We start from the raw sequence: 16,911 nt of genomic DNA, 5'->3' as shown, positions 1-16,911 counted from the left end.
AAACCAAAAACCAAATAAAACAAAACAAAATAAAAAAAAAACAAAAACAAAAAAAAAATAAGAAAAACCAACAAAAAAAGAAAACAGAAACAAAAAACCCACAAAAACTTCAAACCGCGGTTCTTTTGTGCGGTTTAAACTTTGACCTCAGCAGTCTCCAAAGCAAGACGATGATGACAAAGGCGGAAAAAAAATGTATATTTTTAAGTATTTGTCCTTGGTGTTAGCTCCTTCCTAAAAAACAAAAGGAGCAAAGGGAAAAAAAAATCCAGAGAAGTGTTGCTGGGATGGAGACAACTACTTACTTTGTCTGTGAACCCCCATTCCTCTGCCCCTCCCCCCTTCTCTAGCCCTGCTGCCCTTCCCTCAACCTGTCCTCCAAGGCTAGGGGCTTAATATTTATTTATTTATGTAATTTCAGGGTGACAGTGGCTTCTCCTGAACAGAGGTCCTTTGGATCATAGCCGGGCAGGGGAGGGGGGCAGGTATCTTTGGGGGGGTCTGGTCTTTTGATCAGCTACCCTGGCTTCTGGGATTAGCCCACCACGGCCACCATCACCTCCCAAGGCCAAGCCTAGGGCAGGGTGAGCACTCACCCTTGTAAAGATCTGACTGGCTCCACCCTTCCGGTGTGGCTGTCCTCCACGCGAATGCCCAGGTGGAGATAGTAGTGGGGAGCCGTGGTAAGTAGTGGGCCAGGGTGGGGGCCCTGGAGTGACCTGCCTTCCCTCCAGGCCCATCAAGGTAGCTCCTCTTTTGGTTGTCAGACCCCTGTGTTGGCAGCCCCTCCCCTCCCCTCCTCCCAGATCCCTTCCCCGTCTCTTCTTGTGGTAGCGGGTTAGTGTTTCCGTGTTTTTAACTTCAATCTGCTTGTTCATTGTACAATGTGCTTCTTTTAAGGCCCCGTTTTTTGTAACTTGTGTCATTCATCTGAACCACAAAATCAAAAAAATAAAAAACTAAAAACTGTACAGAGAGAAATGATGTCTGGTGTCTCTTGGCCTCCTGTGTCCTGGAAAGTTAAGATCAGGGCGGGGAGGGGAAGACTGCTCTGTTAAAATACAGGGTCAAGAATGGTGGCATGGCCCTGTGAGCCCAGGATTGGAAAAGCTGAAGCAAGAGGACTGCCTTGAACACCAAGCTCCTTTGAGCTACAAGGTGGCCCACGACCATCTATAAAGAGATCTGATGCCCTCTGCTGGAATGCAGATGTACATGCAGATGGGGCACTCCTATATTTAAAAACAAAATATAAAAAAAGAATATCTCAAAACAAACAAGAAAACTCACTCCTAACCACACAGTACTTTAGAAGGCCTGATTTAAAAAAAAAACCTCTCAAGCTCTTGCTCTCTTTCTTGTCTTTACTCTCACCTCTTGCTCCCTCTCTTCCCCTTCCTTTTCCTTCTCTCCATGTGGCCATGGCTCGCTTGCACTCTCTCTCTCTCTGTTTTCTACAATAAAGCTCTAAAACCATAAAAAAAATTACATTCAGAAGACTTGGGGGAATTTAGGAATAATTCAAATTCCTGTGTTCAAAACTCAGTTCTGCCATTTTACAATAGACATGGGCTTCAGCTGTTCTCATTGCTAGAACAGGACAGTGCTTACCTCATGGGACTTCGAACCTGAACGGAATGGTTAAAGATTCAGACGGTTGGACGCAATCATGGTCACCTTTAATCCCAGCACTCAGGAGCAAGCAGCTGGCAGTCTGTGAGTCTAAGGCCAGCCTCTCCTACATAGTGTTCCGGAGCAGCCTGGACTGCAGTGAGACCCAGCTCACTGTATACATACGATACATACATACATACATACATACATACATACGTACATACGTAGATGGATGGATAGATAGGTAGATAGATAATGCTTAGGACAGTTAGCTCTCTAGCATACAGCCTTCAAGAAGCCAGGAAACCAGCCAGTACTGCCCATGTCCTTCCCTGGGTGCCCCCCAAAGGGAACTAAAAAGACCTTTAAAATAAAGAGTTGATAATGGTTGGATGGAGAGTTCAGTCAATAAAGTGTTTGTGTTTGCACTGAAGTGCAAGGACCAAGTTAGAGTCCCAGAATTCATGTAAAAATGCCGGGATTGCAGGTGCCCTTGGAATCTTAGTGCTATGGGGCTAGGAAGGTGGACGCCTCGGGGCAGGATGGCCAGCTAGTATAGCATCATTGATGAACTTCAGGTCAGGACAATGAGAGATCTTGTTTCAAAGTAGGAGTTTCTGAGGACAGTAGGGGAGGCTGCCCTCAAGCTTCCATATGCACATGTAACAAGAACACACGAGAATAAAAAGGAAAACAAAAAGCTGATAAATCCAAGCCAGTCTGGGGACACACACCTCTACTCCTAGCACTGGGGAGGCAGAGACAGGAATTCAAGATCATTTTTGGTTACGGAAGAGACCAACATTGGTGCATAAGATCTGGCCTCAAAAATAATTATAAAAGTACCCAAGGCTGGAAGATTGAGGATTTGAAGCAATCTGGGCTACCTGGTAAGGCTTGGCTCAAAGGGGGAGGGGCCGAAGGGTATGGCTCAGTGTATAACACTTGTGAGTGTACAAGGTCATCATAGGATTCAATCCCCAGGGCCACCCACCTCACACAGGTGAAATCTGATGGATACAATGTATCCACCTCCTAGGAGGGACATCAACTCAAATCATCCTGCTATCTTGAACATGTCACTTACAGTAGTAACTTCACAGGTCATGGCTAGGATGACTCCCAGGTGTTACCACTAAAATTCAGAACTGGCTTTAAAACAGAGTCACTGGGCTTCCTTCGTCCTTGTTATGTCCTGTCTGGCACACAGGTGCCGAGACCCGGGTGATCCAATAGAAAAGAAAGGCTGAAATGATCAGAGAAATTAGTGGGAGAGGGCCTTGACACTTTGAAAAATAGTGTGTGGTGCATGGTTTGGGCAAGACTGAAAGGGGATAAAAAGTAAACTGTGGATGAGCTTAGGCCCTGGGTTTCATCCTCAGAATCATGAAGGAAAAGAAAAAAAAACCAAAACCTTTAAGTCAGTAATAGTTGAGGAGCGAGATCTTCATCAGCCTGCAAGGGGCTGCAGTCAGAACCATAGACTGTCCCATGACACACACTTGAGAGCACTCTGGTTTTGATGCCACCACTATGCATCTACCTGGAGCATAATGACACGCAGGCTCTTCTCAACATGCCCTGTCTACTTAGCTGGCTTTCTTTTGCCAAGTGTTACAAGCCACCAGTGGGCCAGTGTTCTATTCCCTTACTTTGCTTCTGCAACTTCTAAATAAAGCAGGCAGGCAGCTGGGTGAGATGGCACAGGCTGGCAATCCCAGCACAGGGGCAGCCTGGGCCACATACAAGAACAATCTTTCCTCACAAAGGGAAAGTCTTAGGTGAGGCAAGCCTTTCTGAAAAGGGCCTAAGGTCATTTTTGTTAAGAGTTGTTTGCACAATGCAGGTTCCCTTCGGAGGCGCTGGCTGGGTGCTTATCTTAGGGAGGAGCATCTAATAGCCATTGAGTTTGGAACTTGTCTGCCCGGTAGATAGGTATTATCTTTCTTTAGGGACTATGACTCAAAAGGCCATCAAAGTTTTAGCAGGGGTTATAACCAATGATGATGTATCCCCTGAATTTGTGTATTTCTCAGGGGATTGGTCAACTATTTTTTTAGTTGTGTGTGCCCAGACAGCAGTTGAAAGCCACCTAACATGGGTCCTTTGGAACACCTTTCTGGTCAGTTTTTTTTTTTTTTAATTTGATTTTCTTCAAGACAGGGTTTCTTTGTGTAGCCCTGGTTTCCTGGAACTTGCTCTGTAGACCAGGTTAGCCTCAAACTCTGAGATCCGCCTGCCTCTGACTCAGGAGTGCTGGGATTAAAGACATGCACCGCTACTGCCCAGATTTTTGTTTTTAAGGCTCCAACGAAGGATGGTCATTCCACTGTCAGGGGGTGTGGGGAGCCGCAGCTGCCACCCTATATACATATATTTTGAACACCTGGTTTCTGGTCAGAGCAGAGAGCATTGATAATCAAGCCCTTAGTTGGAGAAGCTGAGTGCCTCTAGTTTGTGATGCAAGCTGGCATGAATTCCCGCAGCCTATTATGCTTTGCCACATAGCTGATGCTGATTGGGACCAGGGAAAGTATTTAACTCGCGAGGGCTGGGGGCTGGAGAGAGATTGGAGTGAGAAAGTAAGTATGTGGAGATAGGAGTAAGTATGTAGAATTAGGGCTGGTGATGAGTTAGAGGTAAGATGTAAATCTAGAAGATTAAGTATGTAGAGATAGTAAGTAAGTATGTAGAATTAGGGCTGGTGATGGGATAGAAGAGTAAGTATGGCATATAGAAGAGTAAGTATGATAGATATGAGTAAATATGTAAGGATAGAAGTAAGATGTAGGAATAGAACCAAGAATAGGAGTAAGTAGAAATAGTAATAAGATGTAACTAACAAGATGTAACTAATAAAATGTAAGTAGAAATAAGTAAGATGTAACAAGCAAGATTACAAGGATCCTAATAAAACTGCATGGGGAAGAGCTCGGTGTTTGCCTCCTTACTTCCACTGGACAGGTAAGGCGGCCGACAAGGGGGTTAATCTCTGCTGAAAACACCTTAATATCGTGGTAATCAGCACCTCATGTTTTCCTCCACTCCTGTCCCTTTTCAGTTGCCTTTCATCTGGTTTTGCAAGGATAAAGGATCTTACTGTCCTAATCCATATTTCAGGTGGCTTGTACAGCAATATAGATTTTCCACAGGGAGGCTGGTTCAGAAGCGCCCTTTGTTCCTGGAGAGGAGGACCTAGCACTTCGGTTTGTGGCTTACATCTTTCCTGTAGGGCACGCAGATACTGAAGATGGTGCCCATGACTGGGAAATGAACTGTGTGTGAGACTCATAAGGAGCTGGTGGGGAGAGCCAGTAGGTACTTTTTCCTTTAACATTCATCATCGTGTGGCTGTATGTGCACAAAGGCCATGGTGCAGTGTACAGGTAGAGGTCAAAGGACTTTTGGGAGTCAGTCCCACCATAAGTTCTAGGGAATCCAGACAGTCATAAGCTTTGTGTGGGAAGACCATATTGCCAGACTGTAATAGGTGTTTGTTTTTGAAAATTATAAGGACATAAATAAAAAGGAGGAGGCAGGGTCCTTACTGTCTGTGCAGCCTCATCTCTCTTCTCATCTGATCAACATATCTAGCCACAGGATAATAGGCATGCTCAGTCTAAGGTCTTCTCTGACCCCAAGTTCTTTTTATCTTTCAAGCTGTGTCCTTCCACATAAAGGAATTCTTTCCAGTAGAATCCTAGGCACTGGAATACTGGGGCAGGAGGTGTTGCAGAGGCAAGGCAAATACACACCCTCATCGGGTCACTTCCATTTTCTTGTTGGGGAAGACCATGGAACAGGCAGCATGGAATATGAATGCTTAAATGAAGCCAGATTTCTTTTTGTTTTGTTTTTTTGAGACAGGGTTTCTCTGAATAGCCCTGGCTGTCCTAGAACTCAACTCTGTAGACCAGACTGGCCTTGAACTCAGAAATCCGCCTGCCTCTGCCTCTCAAGGGCTGGGATTAAAGGCGTGTGCCACCACTGCCCGGCATGAAGCCAGATTTCATTCAAGCTGTCTTAGGCTGAACTGACCATCACCAAGTCACATACCAGAGGCCTCTTCAGTAGGGTTAAGCTCCAATGTTACTCAAAATAACCCCAGGGCACAGGCCTGTCATCCTAACTACTCAAGGGGCTATGGCAGGAGGACTGACAAGCTCAAAGCCTGCTTAGGATATAGTGAGTCTGAGGCCTGGGCAATCTGTAAACCTGACCTCAAAATTAAAGAGATTGGGACACAGCTTTGTGATTACGAGCTTGCTCAACATGTGAGAGATCCAAGCAAATATGCAGTTATTAGGGTGGGGCAGGGTGGGGGGGAAATACTCAAATATACCAGATAACTGCCGAACACTGACCAGCCAATCCATCACTTTCTTCCTACAATAAACATCTATTGGCTGGGATACGGCTTGAGACTGGGGGACAGGGGGTACACATGACAAGGCACTTCCTACTCTAGCCTCCAATATTCAGAACTTCAAACTCAGCTACTAGGTAGAGCCCCCAAGAGCTCCCCTCTGCGACTGTTCCCCATCATGCCTGATGCAAGTCTGTCCTCAGCATCTACTGTGAAATACAGATGGCTTTGCAGATGTGACCTACATCAGGCTGGAAATGGGGAGGGCCAGGCTGAGAAGCGGACCAATGTTTCTCTATGTGTTTGTGTGCCCCACCTCAGCCCCAAGCCAGAGTGCTTCAAGATTTTCCTCAGGCTTTGGGTACCTCTAGTGGCAAGACACTAAAGGCTAGTTTTAAAGTTCCATGCCCCAGACTCAGGCTGCCTTCTCTTCAATCCAGCAAACTGTACTACCTGTCAAGTTCTATCTGGGGTGCTAGGAATGCAGCCAGAAGTCAGATCTACTGCTTGGCCTTATGATCCTCCAACTCTACCTTACATAGCTAGGCCTGACAAAGAACATAAATGTCCAACTCAGTCTTTATTGACTGCTTCATTTGGAGACCACCAAATAGGTGGAAGGTGGGAAGAGGGGTCCTTTACATGTCAAGGACTCCAGAGCAACCCACTCAAAAAAAAAAGTTACAAAACTCATAAGGTGGTGGAGAGGAGAGAGGGGTACAATATGTACACAGGTTTAAAGGGGCTATTTGTTGGAGGGCCTTCAGCATGGGGGCTTGGTGATGCTGAAGAGAAAAATGGGGGCCAGTTAGCCACTAATCTGGACCCCGTCAGCCTCAGCTAGAGGGTAGATCTCAATGGCCTCCACAAGGGGCAGAGCCTCCACTGCAGTTTCCATCACAGCCAGGCCCACAGCAGCCTCCGCCTCTGCCAGCTGCTGCCGTACTGCCGCCTGATGTTGCTGCTGGTGAGTCTTGCGATGCTTCCAGAGATTGGAGAAGGAGCGGTAGCTCTTGCCGCAGTCAGGGCAGGAGTAGGGCCGTTCACCCGTGTGGATTCTGCGATGTTCTGCCAGGCGCATGGAGATGGCAAAGGCCTTGCCACACACTTCACAAGCAAAGGGCCGCTCGCCTGTGTGTAGGCGCCTGTGGTCTTTCAGATGGGTACTCTGACGAAAGGCTTTGCCACAGTCTGGACAGGGGTATGGTCGCTCACCCGTGTGGATGCGCCGATGGACCTGCAGTGATGTCTCTGTGCTAAAGAGCTTCTTGCACTCACTGCATTCCAGACCCCGACGCCGGGCAGGGGCTGCAGGGGCAGCAGAGGTTGTACCACCAAGGGCTGTTGGGGAGGGTGTGACTGGTGTTCGAGTAGCCCTGGAGGCCCGGGGAGCCGGGGGCTCCTTAGCTAAGACCTCTCCAGGACCTGCAGCAGCATGGGCAGCTTCATGTGCCTGCAGGCGAGCAGCAGAGCCCACTTTCTTGCCACAGGTCCCACACTCAAAGCGCCGTGGGGCCTGGGTGGCAGCAGCTGCACAGCGATGCTCACGAAGCCGCAGTGATGAGGGGAAGGCAGCCCCACAGGATGAGCAGCGGTAGGGCTGACGCCCGGCGTGGATCACAAGCTGGTGGACCTCTAGCAGCCGGCGCAGCAAGAAGGAGCGGGGGCACTCACGACACTTGTAGGGGTACTCGCCTGTGTGGTGATAGCGGTGCATGAGCAGGCGATATGGGCGGTGAAAGCGGACTCCACACTCCTGGCAGCGATAGGGGAAATGCTGGGCATGCACCAGGCGATGCTGCCTCAGAGTGGAGCTCTGAGTGAAAGCCTTGCCACAGTCCCCACATCGGTAAGGCCGCTCCCCTGTGTGTGTGAGCCGGTGGCGGGCCAGGTTGGCTGGTGAGTTGAAAGGCTTAGAGCAGTCAGGGCATGGGAAGGGCCGCTCCCCAGTGTGTGTACGCAGATGGTTCCGCACATGAGACTTCTTCTTGAACATCTTGCCACAAATGCTGCATTTATGGCGCCGCTCTAGCCGGTGCACAAAACGCTGATGCCGGGTTAGTTGCAGCGCCTTACCAAACTCCCGGCTACACAGGAGGCAGCGGTAAGTGCCTGGAGCTGCAGGCTCGGCTGAACTCACCTCAGATGCCGGGAGCTCTGGGGCCTCCAGCTCTCCTGTGTCTGCAGGGGCTGGCTCAGGAAAGCTAATAGCAGGCTCCTCTGGTGGAACTGGTGTTGTGGGCAAAGGGACACCTCCTGCTCCGTGGGTACGCCGGTGATAGAGGAACTTGGTGAGGTTAACAAAGGTCTTCCCACAGGGACATGAATGTAGAGGATTTGGGGTATGGGCTCGCCGGTGGGCCAGGAGGAGGGCTTCAGTGCCAAAGGCTAGGCCACAGTCTACACAAAGGAAGTGAGACTCACTGCTATGGTCACCAAGGTGCTGATCCAGACTAGAAGGGCTGGGGAAGACACGACTGCACAGAGGACACTTAAAAACACCCTCCCGGTGACTCCGAAGGTGCTGCTGTAGCTGGTGGGGTGAGAGAAAGAGCTGGTCACAGGCTGAGCAAAATAGTTCCTGGGTGGCCGTCCCACCTGACTCTCCACTATTGTTCCTTCGAGGCTTCCGTCCCCGGCGGTCTCGCCCAATGGCCTCCCCGTTTCGCAGCTCATTACGCAGCTCATAACTGTGATCGGAAGCTGGCAGAGGGTCAGGCTGAGACGCTGCTGCCTCAGTGGGTGAGGGGACCAGGGTTTCCTGCTGTGTGGCAGGCTCTGCAGCCTCTGGGACAGGAGCAGGGAAGTGGGTGGCCTGGTGCTCCAGGAAGTCGGCTGGCATCTGGAAGAGCTGGGAGCACTCAGAGCACTTGTAGAGGAGCAGCTCTACTTCTGTCACCATCTCAGTGGTGGCAGCCACGGACGGAACAGCTGCCCCCTCCCCACCTTCTTCTGCTTTTCTGTACGAATGTTCCACAGCCACTCGAGCCTGGCCCACAGGGGGGCCCAAGACAACTGGGGACCCCAAGACAACAGGGGTAGGAGCCTTGTTGGGCGTGGCTCTGAGATGCGTCTGGCGATGGCTCAGCCACATCTCCTGGCTGGCGAACAGAGCCTTACAGTCCACACACTCATAGTGGATGGTGCTGGAGCTCAAGGGGGGTACCTTGGGTGATGGCTCAGCTGGCACTGCTTCCTGGGGTGCCATCATCTTCAGGTGTAGCTCTTGGTGCTCCAGGAGCTGGCTGGGTGACAGGAGCAACTGCCCACACTCGAGACACTGGTACTGGCTCTCCTGTATGAGGGTCTGATATAGGCCTGTGCCTGAAGCTGCCTCTGTGGCCACTGTGACTCCAGGGTCAGCCACGCCCACCAGCTCAAAGTGCTGCTGGGGCACATGGGAGTTCTGGTGCACAAGCACCTCCTCCAAGGATCCATAGAGCTGGTTGCACTCAGAGCAGACATAGCGGTGCTCAATATACAGGACCGTCTCTTCACTCTCCTCAGTCATGGCAGCAGCAAGGCCCTGGGCTGTGAAGGGAAGGTGGGACAAGTCAATCCTCCGGGGCAGATCTATCTCTACCACTGCTACCTTCTAATACCTCAGGTATTTTATTTCTTCCAACTTCTTGATTACATTTTTCCACTCCAATGCCCTCCCTAATAATCCTTCATTCCTGAACACAGGCGCAGTCAACACAAATTTCTCCAATGGTCTCTTCCCAGGGACTCTATCCAAAATCTCCCAGCTCATTTAACTTGCATTGAACTCTACCCATCAGATCCTATGACCCATCCAGTCCTCTCCATTTCCCACACCTCGAAACTGGTTCCCAAGACCCTGTCCATCAAACAGGAACCCGTCTCCTTCCAATACAGACTTTCATTTGACTCCTTACCATTGCACAGGACAGTCAGTATTCCTTTGCCAAGCTACTCGCAGAATCCTCAAACATTCTCGTGGCTTGTCCCTCCAAGCTGCACTCCTACATAGACTCTGCCTTCTTACAGGCTCACAATCGTCTTTTTACACTCAGACCACACAAACTGGTGTGTCCAAGCCAACTGGTGGCACTGGTGGTCTGAGCCCTCCTCTTGCCACCCACCCTCTGTGAACCACCAGTGCCCGGGTTCCTCACATCAAGTTACCCGCCTACCAAATTTTCTCTCACTGGCTGAACGCATCTCCATACTTTTCCCACCTTAACCACTTCCTGATCTCTTAAACTGGTTCAAACTACACATATCAAGATCTTGGGCTGGGCAGTTCCCTCTGGGCAGGGACTACGGCAGGCAGATCTCTAGGAATTCACAGCCAGATGATTCCCATCATTCTGAGCTGTCAATCACTCTTTCTCTCCATCAAGATCAAGTGTACTGTGCTAATGCCCTGAGCACCCTGTCATCTACTCACACTGACTTAATTCCTTTCTTAAGGCCACTGTAACTCATCTAGGAATACCCATGTGCCTCCTCCCCAACCAGCACCACCCTTTTTTACATAAAGGCCCAGGCCGGCCTTCATTAACTCAGCTGAGAACCCCCCTTCAGAGTATCAACCTAAACATTTTTTCTTTGAGAAAAGACCCAAATCTATCCTAACCCACTCCAGGAACTTTCATATCCTGCTTTCATACAAACTGAATTTCTCTTTTTTAGTCATCTTGTCCAGGAATAGCCAGCCTATCCTTTACAAGGGCTTAACCTTTCACCTGTCTCACTCAGGGCTTGCAATGCCTGTCACTCAGAAGCCCCATCTGCACAAAAAAATCCCTGCAAAAAGAGGCCCTCTTCATATTTAATCCTTCTCTCTCACCAGCATACAACTATGGGGATACACAGGCCCCCAGAGCTATAGTATGGTACATCCCCAAAATTCCTAGACTATTCTCTGTAGCACACATCTCTGTCTCTTCAACTACACCCAAGACTGCCCACATAATTCACTTTGGACTACTTACATGTATCTATAACAAAACAATCTCTCCCCTCTAGCTCAACCTATAGAAACCCATAAGAATAAAGACCGCTGTCAACACTTTCCCAGGATATTCCAACCCCCACTTTCATGCGTTTATCGGTCTTCCATGTCAGCATTACTCCGTTTTTCACACCTGATCTCTCCCTTCGCTCTAAAGATACCTCAAAAACCTCTTCTCTGCCTCCGTTCTTTCCAGGCAGAAATCGATTTTCCTCCCTGCATTAATTACCTCCCTTCTCGGGCCAGCTCCGCACCCCGGCACCCAAGAGCCCTTTAACCGTCCCCTTTCGATTCTGATCCCGTCCCAGCGCACCCACTCCGGCCCCGATACTCAATGCAACCAGAGAGCCCTCCGGCGAGGCAGCTCTGGGACCTCCCCTTCCCGCCAAGGTCGGCCCCAGGCCTGCAGCCCGAGCCCTGCCCCTCCTCACTCAGCCCCGCACTCAACTCCAGTCCCGCTATCCCACCCACCCACCTCCCCGGCACTGCCCCCGCCCGGCCCGCGCGCCCGGCGGCCAACGGCCGCTCTGCTCTCCGCACCCGGAGTGCGATTCTTCAGGCCTTCATCGTGCAGGCCTGATGACGCGGGCAAGCCGCCGGGTGGGGCCGGACCCCTGCGCTCCCGCGGGAACTCACCCGCCTCAGCCGTCTCGCCGGCCCCAGGCCGGGCCACGGGCTGCAGGTCCCTTTGCACCGCCACTCTATCTCCGCGTCCTCTCTAGCGCCCGTCGTCTCGCCTGCTCCGCAGTCTCGCTCTCACCCCAGGCCTCCCTCAACAACGCTCCTCCCACCTTCCGCCTGGGCCGCTGCGAAGACTGCCTAATTCGGCCAATCATCGGCTGTCTGTTCCTGTCATTAGACCAATCGATGCTCAAGTTTCTGAAGCTTCGACCAATAGTGCGGAGGGGCGGGATCACGCAGCGCCCAGCCAATCTTTTAGCAATATTTCCTCACTGGTCGGCCTCTAAGGTGGATAGTATCCGCCTCCTTAAGCCTCCCTGGAGGTTCTTCCTCTTCCACCTCTTCTTGGACTCCGCCTTTGAAAGCTCGAAAGGGTAGTGCTGAGCTGAGAGCGACGCGATGACGTAGGGAGGCGGGACGAAGCTGTAGGCGCCATCTTGGGGGCGCCTGGCAAGCGTCGGCGTAAGGGCTTTGGGCAGTGTGGGATATGGAGACACGCAAAGGCCTGGAGGCCGGCGATTTACAGTCCAAGAATCCCTGAGGGCCAGTGGCAAAAAAAAAAAAAAAAAAGAGACACCACTCGGCGTGAATGGGACAGGAAACCAAGCAGCGGCAGTCACAAGGGTGCAAGGGACAAAACAAGGCTTACGACTTTTCTATTAAGAGGATGAAAGGGAAAATTGAGGAAGAGTAGGATGGAAACAGATGTTAGGAGAGGGAGTTTAGAGGAAGAGGTAAACCTAAAGTACGTGGCAGGAAGTGAGAAATGGAAGGAAAAAGGAAAAGCCCCGTTAGTAAGGTCGTTTGGAAGAAGCCGAGGGTGTGGGGTGGAGGTCCACAAGAGGGAAGTGTACGGGATTTGTAGTGGATCGAGTCAGTTTCTTGTTTTGTGAACAGGCTGGCCTCACTGAGATCCACCTGACTGCCTCTCCTGTTTTGAGGATTAAAGGTACAGTTAAGGACCCCTAGGCATGGGAAGGACTCCATGGGAACACATGAAGTTCCAGGCCAGCCAGGGTTCTAGGAGACCCTGGCTTCAGAAAGCAAACAAAAATAAAATGGAGAGCCAGGGAGATGGTTCAGCTCGTAAAGCCACATGCTAAGCCTAATCTGGAGTTCTTTTGTTTTGTTTTGTTTCTCGAGACAATGTTTCTCTGTGTAGCCCTGGCTGTCCTGGAACTCACTCTGTAGACCAGGCTGGCCTCGAACTCAGAAATCCGCCTGCCTCTGCCTCCCAAGTGCTGGGATTGAAGACATGCGCCACCACTGCCTGGCTTTTGATCTGTAGTTTTGTCTCTGGGATCCACAAGGTGAAAGGAGAGAACTGATGGTCTTTGCTTTGGAAGCAAGTTGTCTAGCACTTTTAGACATGTTTTCAGCAGGACTTGGACTGCAAACCATGAGGACCTGAGTTCGGATCCTCAGCACCCACGTAAAATAGGTCCATGGTGCTTCTATTATATCACTAGGGTTGTGGAAAACTACAGATCCCTGGAGCTTGCCGGCTAGTCAACCTAGCTGAATTGGTGAGCTCCGGGTTCAATGAAAGATCTTGTCTCAACAATAATGTGGAGGCTGGCATTTCCCAGAATTAAAAGGCCAGTCTGGACTACATGGTGTATTCAAGGCCAGCCAGGGTTACATGACCGCATCTTCAAAAAACAAACAGTAAAGTGGAGAGCCTGTGAGAAGGCATTTGCAAAACCCGATGCTGAGTTTTGTCCCTGGATCTACAAGGAAGAAGGAGAGAACTGATTCTTTTGTTTTGTTTTGTTTTTATTTTTTGTTTTGTTTTTCGAGACAGAATTTCTCTGTGTAGCCCTGGCTGTCCTGGAACTCACTCTGTAGACCAGGCTGGCCTCGAACTCAGAAATCTGCCTGCCTCTGCCTCCCAAGTACTGGGATTAAAGGTGTTTGTCACCACTGCCCGGCTAAACACATTTTAAGGTTTTTTTTTTTTTTTTTTTGGTCTCTCATTACAGATGGTTGTGAGCCACCATGTGGTTGCTGGGATTTGAACTCATGACCTCTGGAAGAGCAGTGGGTGCTCCTAACAGCTGAACCATCTATCTCACCAGCTACGGGTTCTGAGTCTTGTGTGCCCTCCTTTTGATGTCTAACTTTGTGTGCTAACTTCTTACTAGACTCTAGCAAGTACACCTACATGTTCTAACTAGGCTGCTTAGCCTGTAGCCTGACCCTTCCTAGCAGTGACTTTGGGCAAAACAACTCCACTCTGCCTCAGTTTCTTTATCTCTCAAAAGGGATGGTTGTCTTTGTCCCAGGGTTGCCAGATACTATGTAAATACTGCTATATAGAAATTAACTTTTGAGACAGCGTCTCTATGTAACCCTGCCTGCCCTGAAGCTATGTAGTCCAGGCTAGCCTCAAGAGATCCCCCTGCTTCTGTCTGCCTGCTGGGATTAAAGGTGTGACTGAGGATTTACTTTTAGTATCTGATTAGTACCTCATGGTGCCTAGTGGTAGCTGACATCTGAGTGTGTTATGGGACAACAGGAGTTCTGCCCAGTGTTTTCCATGCATTATTTAATTCTACCAATCCTCTTGGAGACATGAGGTTTCCATGAGGTGCTAAGAAACAGGCCCAGAGAAGTTATGTGTCCAAGTTCCCACAGGGAGAGAAGAAAGCCATCATTCCACCCCAAGAGATGATTCCCTAGATCTATACTCAGTTCACTGGGTGGCTGGATTGGGTTGTAGGGTGAATGGTTGACTTCAAGAAGAGCAAATCAAAGGGTGGGGGAAGGGGAAAGGTGGGAGGCAGGGGAGACAGCAGATTGATTTATTTATTTTTCTGAGACAGGGTTTCTCTGTGTAGCTCTGGCTGTCCTGGAACTCACTCTGTAGACCAGGCTGGCCTTGAACTCAGAAATCCGCCTGCCTTTGCCTCCCAAGTGCTGGGATTAAAGGCGTTACCACCACCACCCAGCTTAGATTTTTAAAATAAAAGATTAAAGTTAATAAAGCAGTTGGTGGGAGGTAGTGAGCGCTAAGGTTTGGGCCTAGCTGTTTGCTAGTGTAATCTGGGTTTGCCCTTGGAGCTAAAGTGCAAACCCCACTGAGCTGTTGGTAGGCTCGGGCTTGCAGGTAGTGTTCTCTTCCTGCTGAGGCCTCTCTTTCTCTCTTGAGTTCCCAGCTTAGCTTCCCAGGCTCCTCTCTGTAAACCTGCTTGGGCAGCCCACTTAATTTAGGCTGGCTAGGTCCTTTCCCTGCAGAGGAGACCTGTTCAGGTCAGACTGTGTGCTGGTAGCACTGGACTGGGCCTTTTGGGACAGATTATGTTCAGAGAGGGTGGATAATGCCATTCCTGGATCAGCAAAGATATAGAGGCAGGCATGAAGTACTGGCCTCAGGCTTGGCTAGAGCTGAGTGTGGGTGCTAAGGAGACCGTAGATGTTAACCCTAGAAGAATAAAGAGGCATGGACAAGACTGGTGGTCCTATGGGATCAGATGTATTATGTCACATGTCGTTGGGCATGTCCCACAAAGTCAAAGCTCACCAAGCCAGACCCGCTATACTCTGAGTTGCCACGTGCCAACTGTGTGTGCGAGGCATGTGGTCACATGTGCTGGGGGCTGCACGTGAGAGTGTCAGTGTCTCCCCCCCATCACGAGCATGGGGGTGGTGGTGAGTCACGGGCTCAGCCTTCAGCGCCAACTGTCATGTTCCTTCCCCCCAAATTTCACCCCCCCCAACACACACACCCAGCCCTGTGCCACCCACCCTCACTGGAAGATCTGTGTGGATTCTCTGTTCCATCCCCCTGCCCTTCTGGGCTCTCTCAGGGAGACGGCAGAATTCCTTAAGAGAGAGGGCTTCTCTCAGCTCTGCCATCTTGTCACCCCCTCCCACTGCCTCACTGCTCAGGTGACTAGATGAGGGCCTCTTCTGGCTTCCCACTCATCTCCACAGGTCCCCAGGAGTTCTCTGTGCACAATGGAGAGCCCCTCCCTCCTCCCCTCAACATTTTCAGCCTGTTTCCAGAGGCTTTCCAGTTCTATTTCTACCAGCGTGCCATGCCTGCCTCAGTGGACCTCTTGTGTCTATGAACCACATGATTGTCTGTGTGGGTCTCCTGTACCCAAGGGACTATTTCCATCAGGAGACCTCTCCTTGCTTACTGGGCCCAGTGTATGCTTCCTGGTTGCCCCTTCTGTGTATGGCTCCCTATTTTGAAGAGCCTTTCTGTGTCTTCCCCTCTGTCTCTGGCCTCTGCCACCTTCAGACACCTCTGTGTCCCATATGCTGTTCTCCCTCATGTGTCTTGCTTTTTCATGCCTGGCTTTCCACGGCCGGCCTTGTGGAGTTTATGGGCCTTGGCCCACCTCTCTTGGGTCTTGATGGCTGTCTGTCTATTTCTCTGCATTTTTCTCCATCTCTGTAGTCCTCTCTCCCCATCTCTAGGCCCTTCCCTCAGTTCTCCCCACCAATGCCTCTGAGCTCCTTGGGCTCCAGAACCCTGGGCTGCCTGGGCAGGGCGGTGGCATGGTGTGGTTGGAGGGGGTGGCCCCGGGGGTGGGCCCTTCATCCAATGCAGCTCGCTCTTCTCATCAGCATTCTCCTCGCAGGGCCCCCCAGCCCCGACCAATACGATCTCCCCCTCCTCTGCTCCCCTCCCTCCTTGCTCCCTGCCTGCCTGCCACCCTCCCTCCCTCCTGCCCGCCCTCCTCCCTTCATCTCTCCCCTCCACCACCACCACCACCATCACCACCACCACCACCACCATCACCACCACCACCCCACCCCCCCGCGCTCCAGGACTCAGCGCGGGCGGGCGGGCGGGCAGGCAGGCGGCGGCGGCGGCGGCGGCGGCGGCCTAGGAGGGGAGAAGGAGCGGTGGCGGCAGCGGTAGTAGCGGCCGGCAGCAAGGAGGCAGGCCCGGCTGGGGACACGGAGCCGCCAGCGGCTGCCGCTCACAAGGGACCAGAGTCCGCGGCCAGGCCCTCCCACCGAGAGCGGGCCGGCCCCGGGACACCCCACCCTCCTCCGCCTTCCCGTTCCACCTGCTTCTCTCCATCCTCTCCTCCCACCTCATCTCTCCACCTCGTCTGCCCCCCTTCTTGGTCTCACCAGGGCTGCCAGTTACCCTGTCCTCGCCAGCCCCTTCATTGACCGGCCTCTCCTGGCCCCCAAGCATGCTTTTCCCGTGGGGACTGAGGGCTTGAGGACTCTCAGCCCTAGCCTCATCCAGGGCAGGGCCAAGGCTCTGGGGGGAGGGGGGGAAGGGGGCGGCCCCCCCCCCCCC

General features: G+C 51.3%; 1 protein-coding gene across 3 annotated transcripts; it reads right to left on the bottom strand.

Moving 5' to 3' along the window:
* Positions 1-6,541: 6,541 nt before the first annotated feature.
* On the bottom strand, positions 6,542-11,768 carry Znf574 (zinc finger protein 574). Of its 3 annotated transcripts, none has more exons than XM_031385717.1 (2): positions 11,502-11,768; positions 6,542-9,511 (listed from the first exon to the last, which is right to left on the bottom strand). In XM_031385717.1, the coding sequence occupies exon 2, from the start codon at positions 9,489-9,491 to the stop codon at positions 6,789-6,791; it is 2,703 nt and encodes a 900-aa protein (XP_031241577.1). In that variant the 5' UTR covers positions 9,492-9,511; positions 11,502-11,768; the 3' UTR covers positions 6,542-6,788. The 3 variants fall into 3 exon arrangements, with proteins under 3 accessions (XP_031241577.1, XP_031241575.1, XP_031241576.1); XM_031385715.1 differs by having other exon boundaries at positions 11,598-11,768; XM_031385716.1 differs by lacking the exon at positions 11,502-11,768 and adding an exon at positions 9,880-11,453.
* Between the last annotated feature and the right edge of the window lie 5,143 nt (positions 11,769-16,911).

Source organism: Mastomys coucha, unplaced genomic scaffold (assembly GCF_008632895.1).
Source record: "Mastomys coucha isolate ucsf_1 unplaced genomic scaffold, UCSF_Mcou_1 pScaffold21, whole genome shotgun sequence".
Lineage (NCBI taxonomy): Eukaryota > Metazoa > Chordata > Mammalia > Rodentia > Muridae > Mastomys > Mastomys coucha.
The sequence above is the reverse complement of the archived record's forward strand: the minus strand, read 5'-3'. Positions and strand labels throughout refer to the sequence as shown.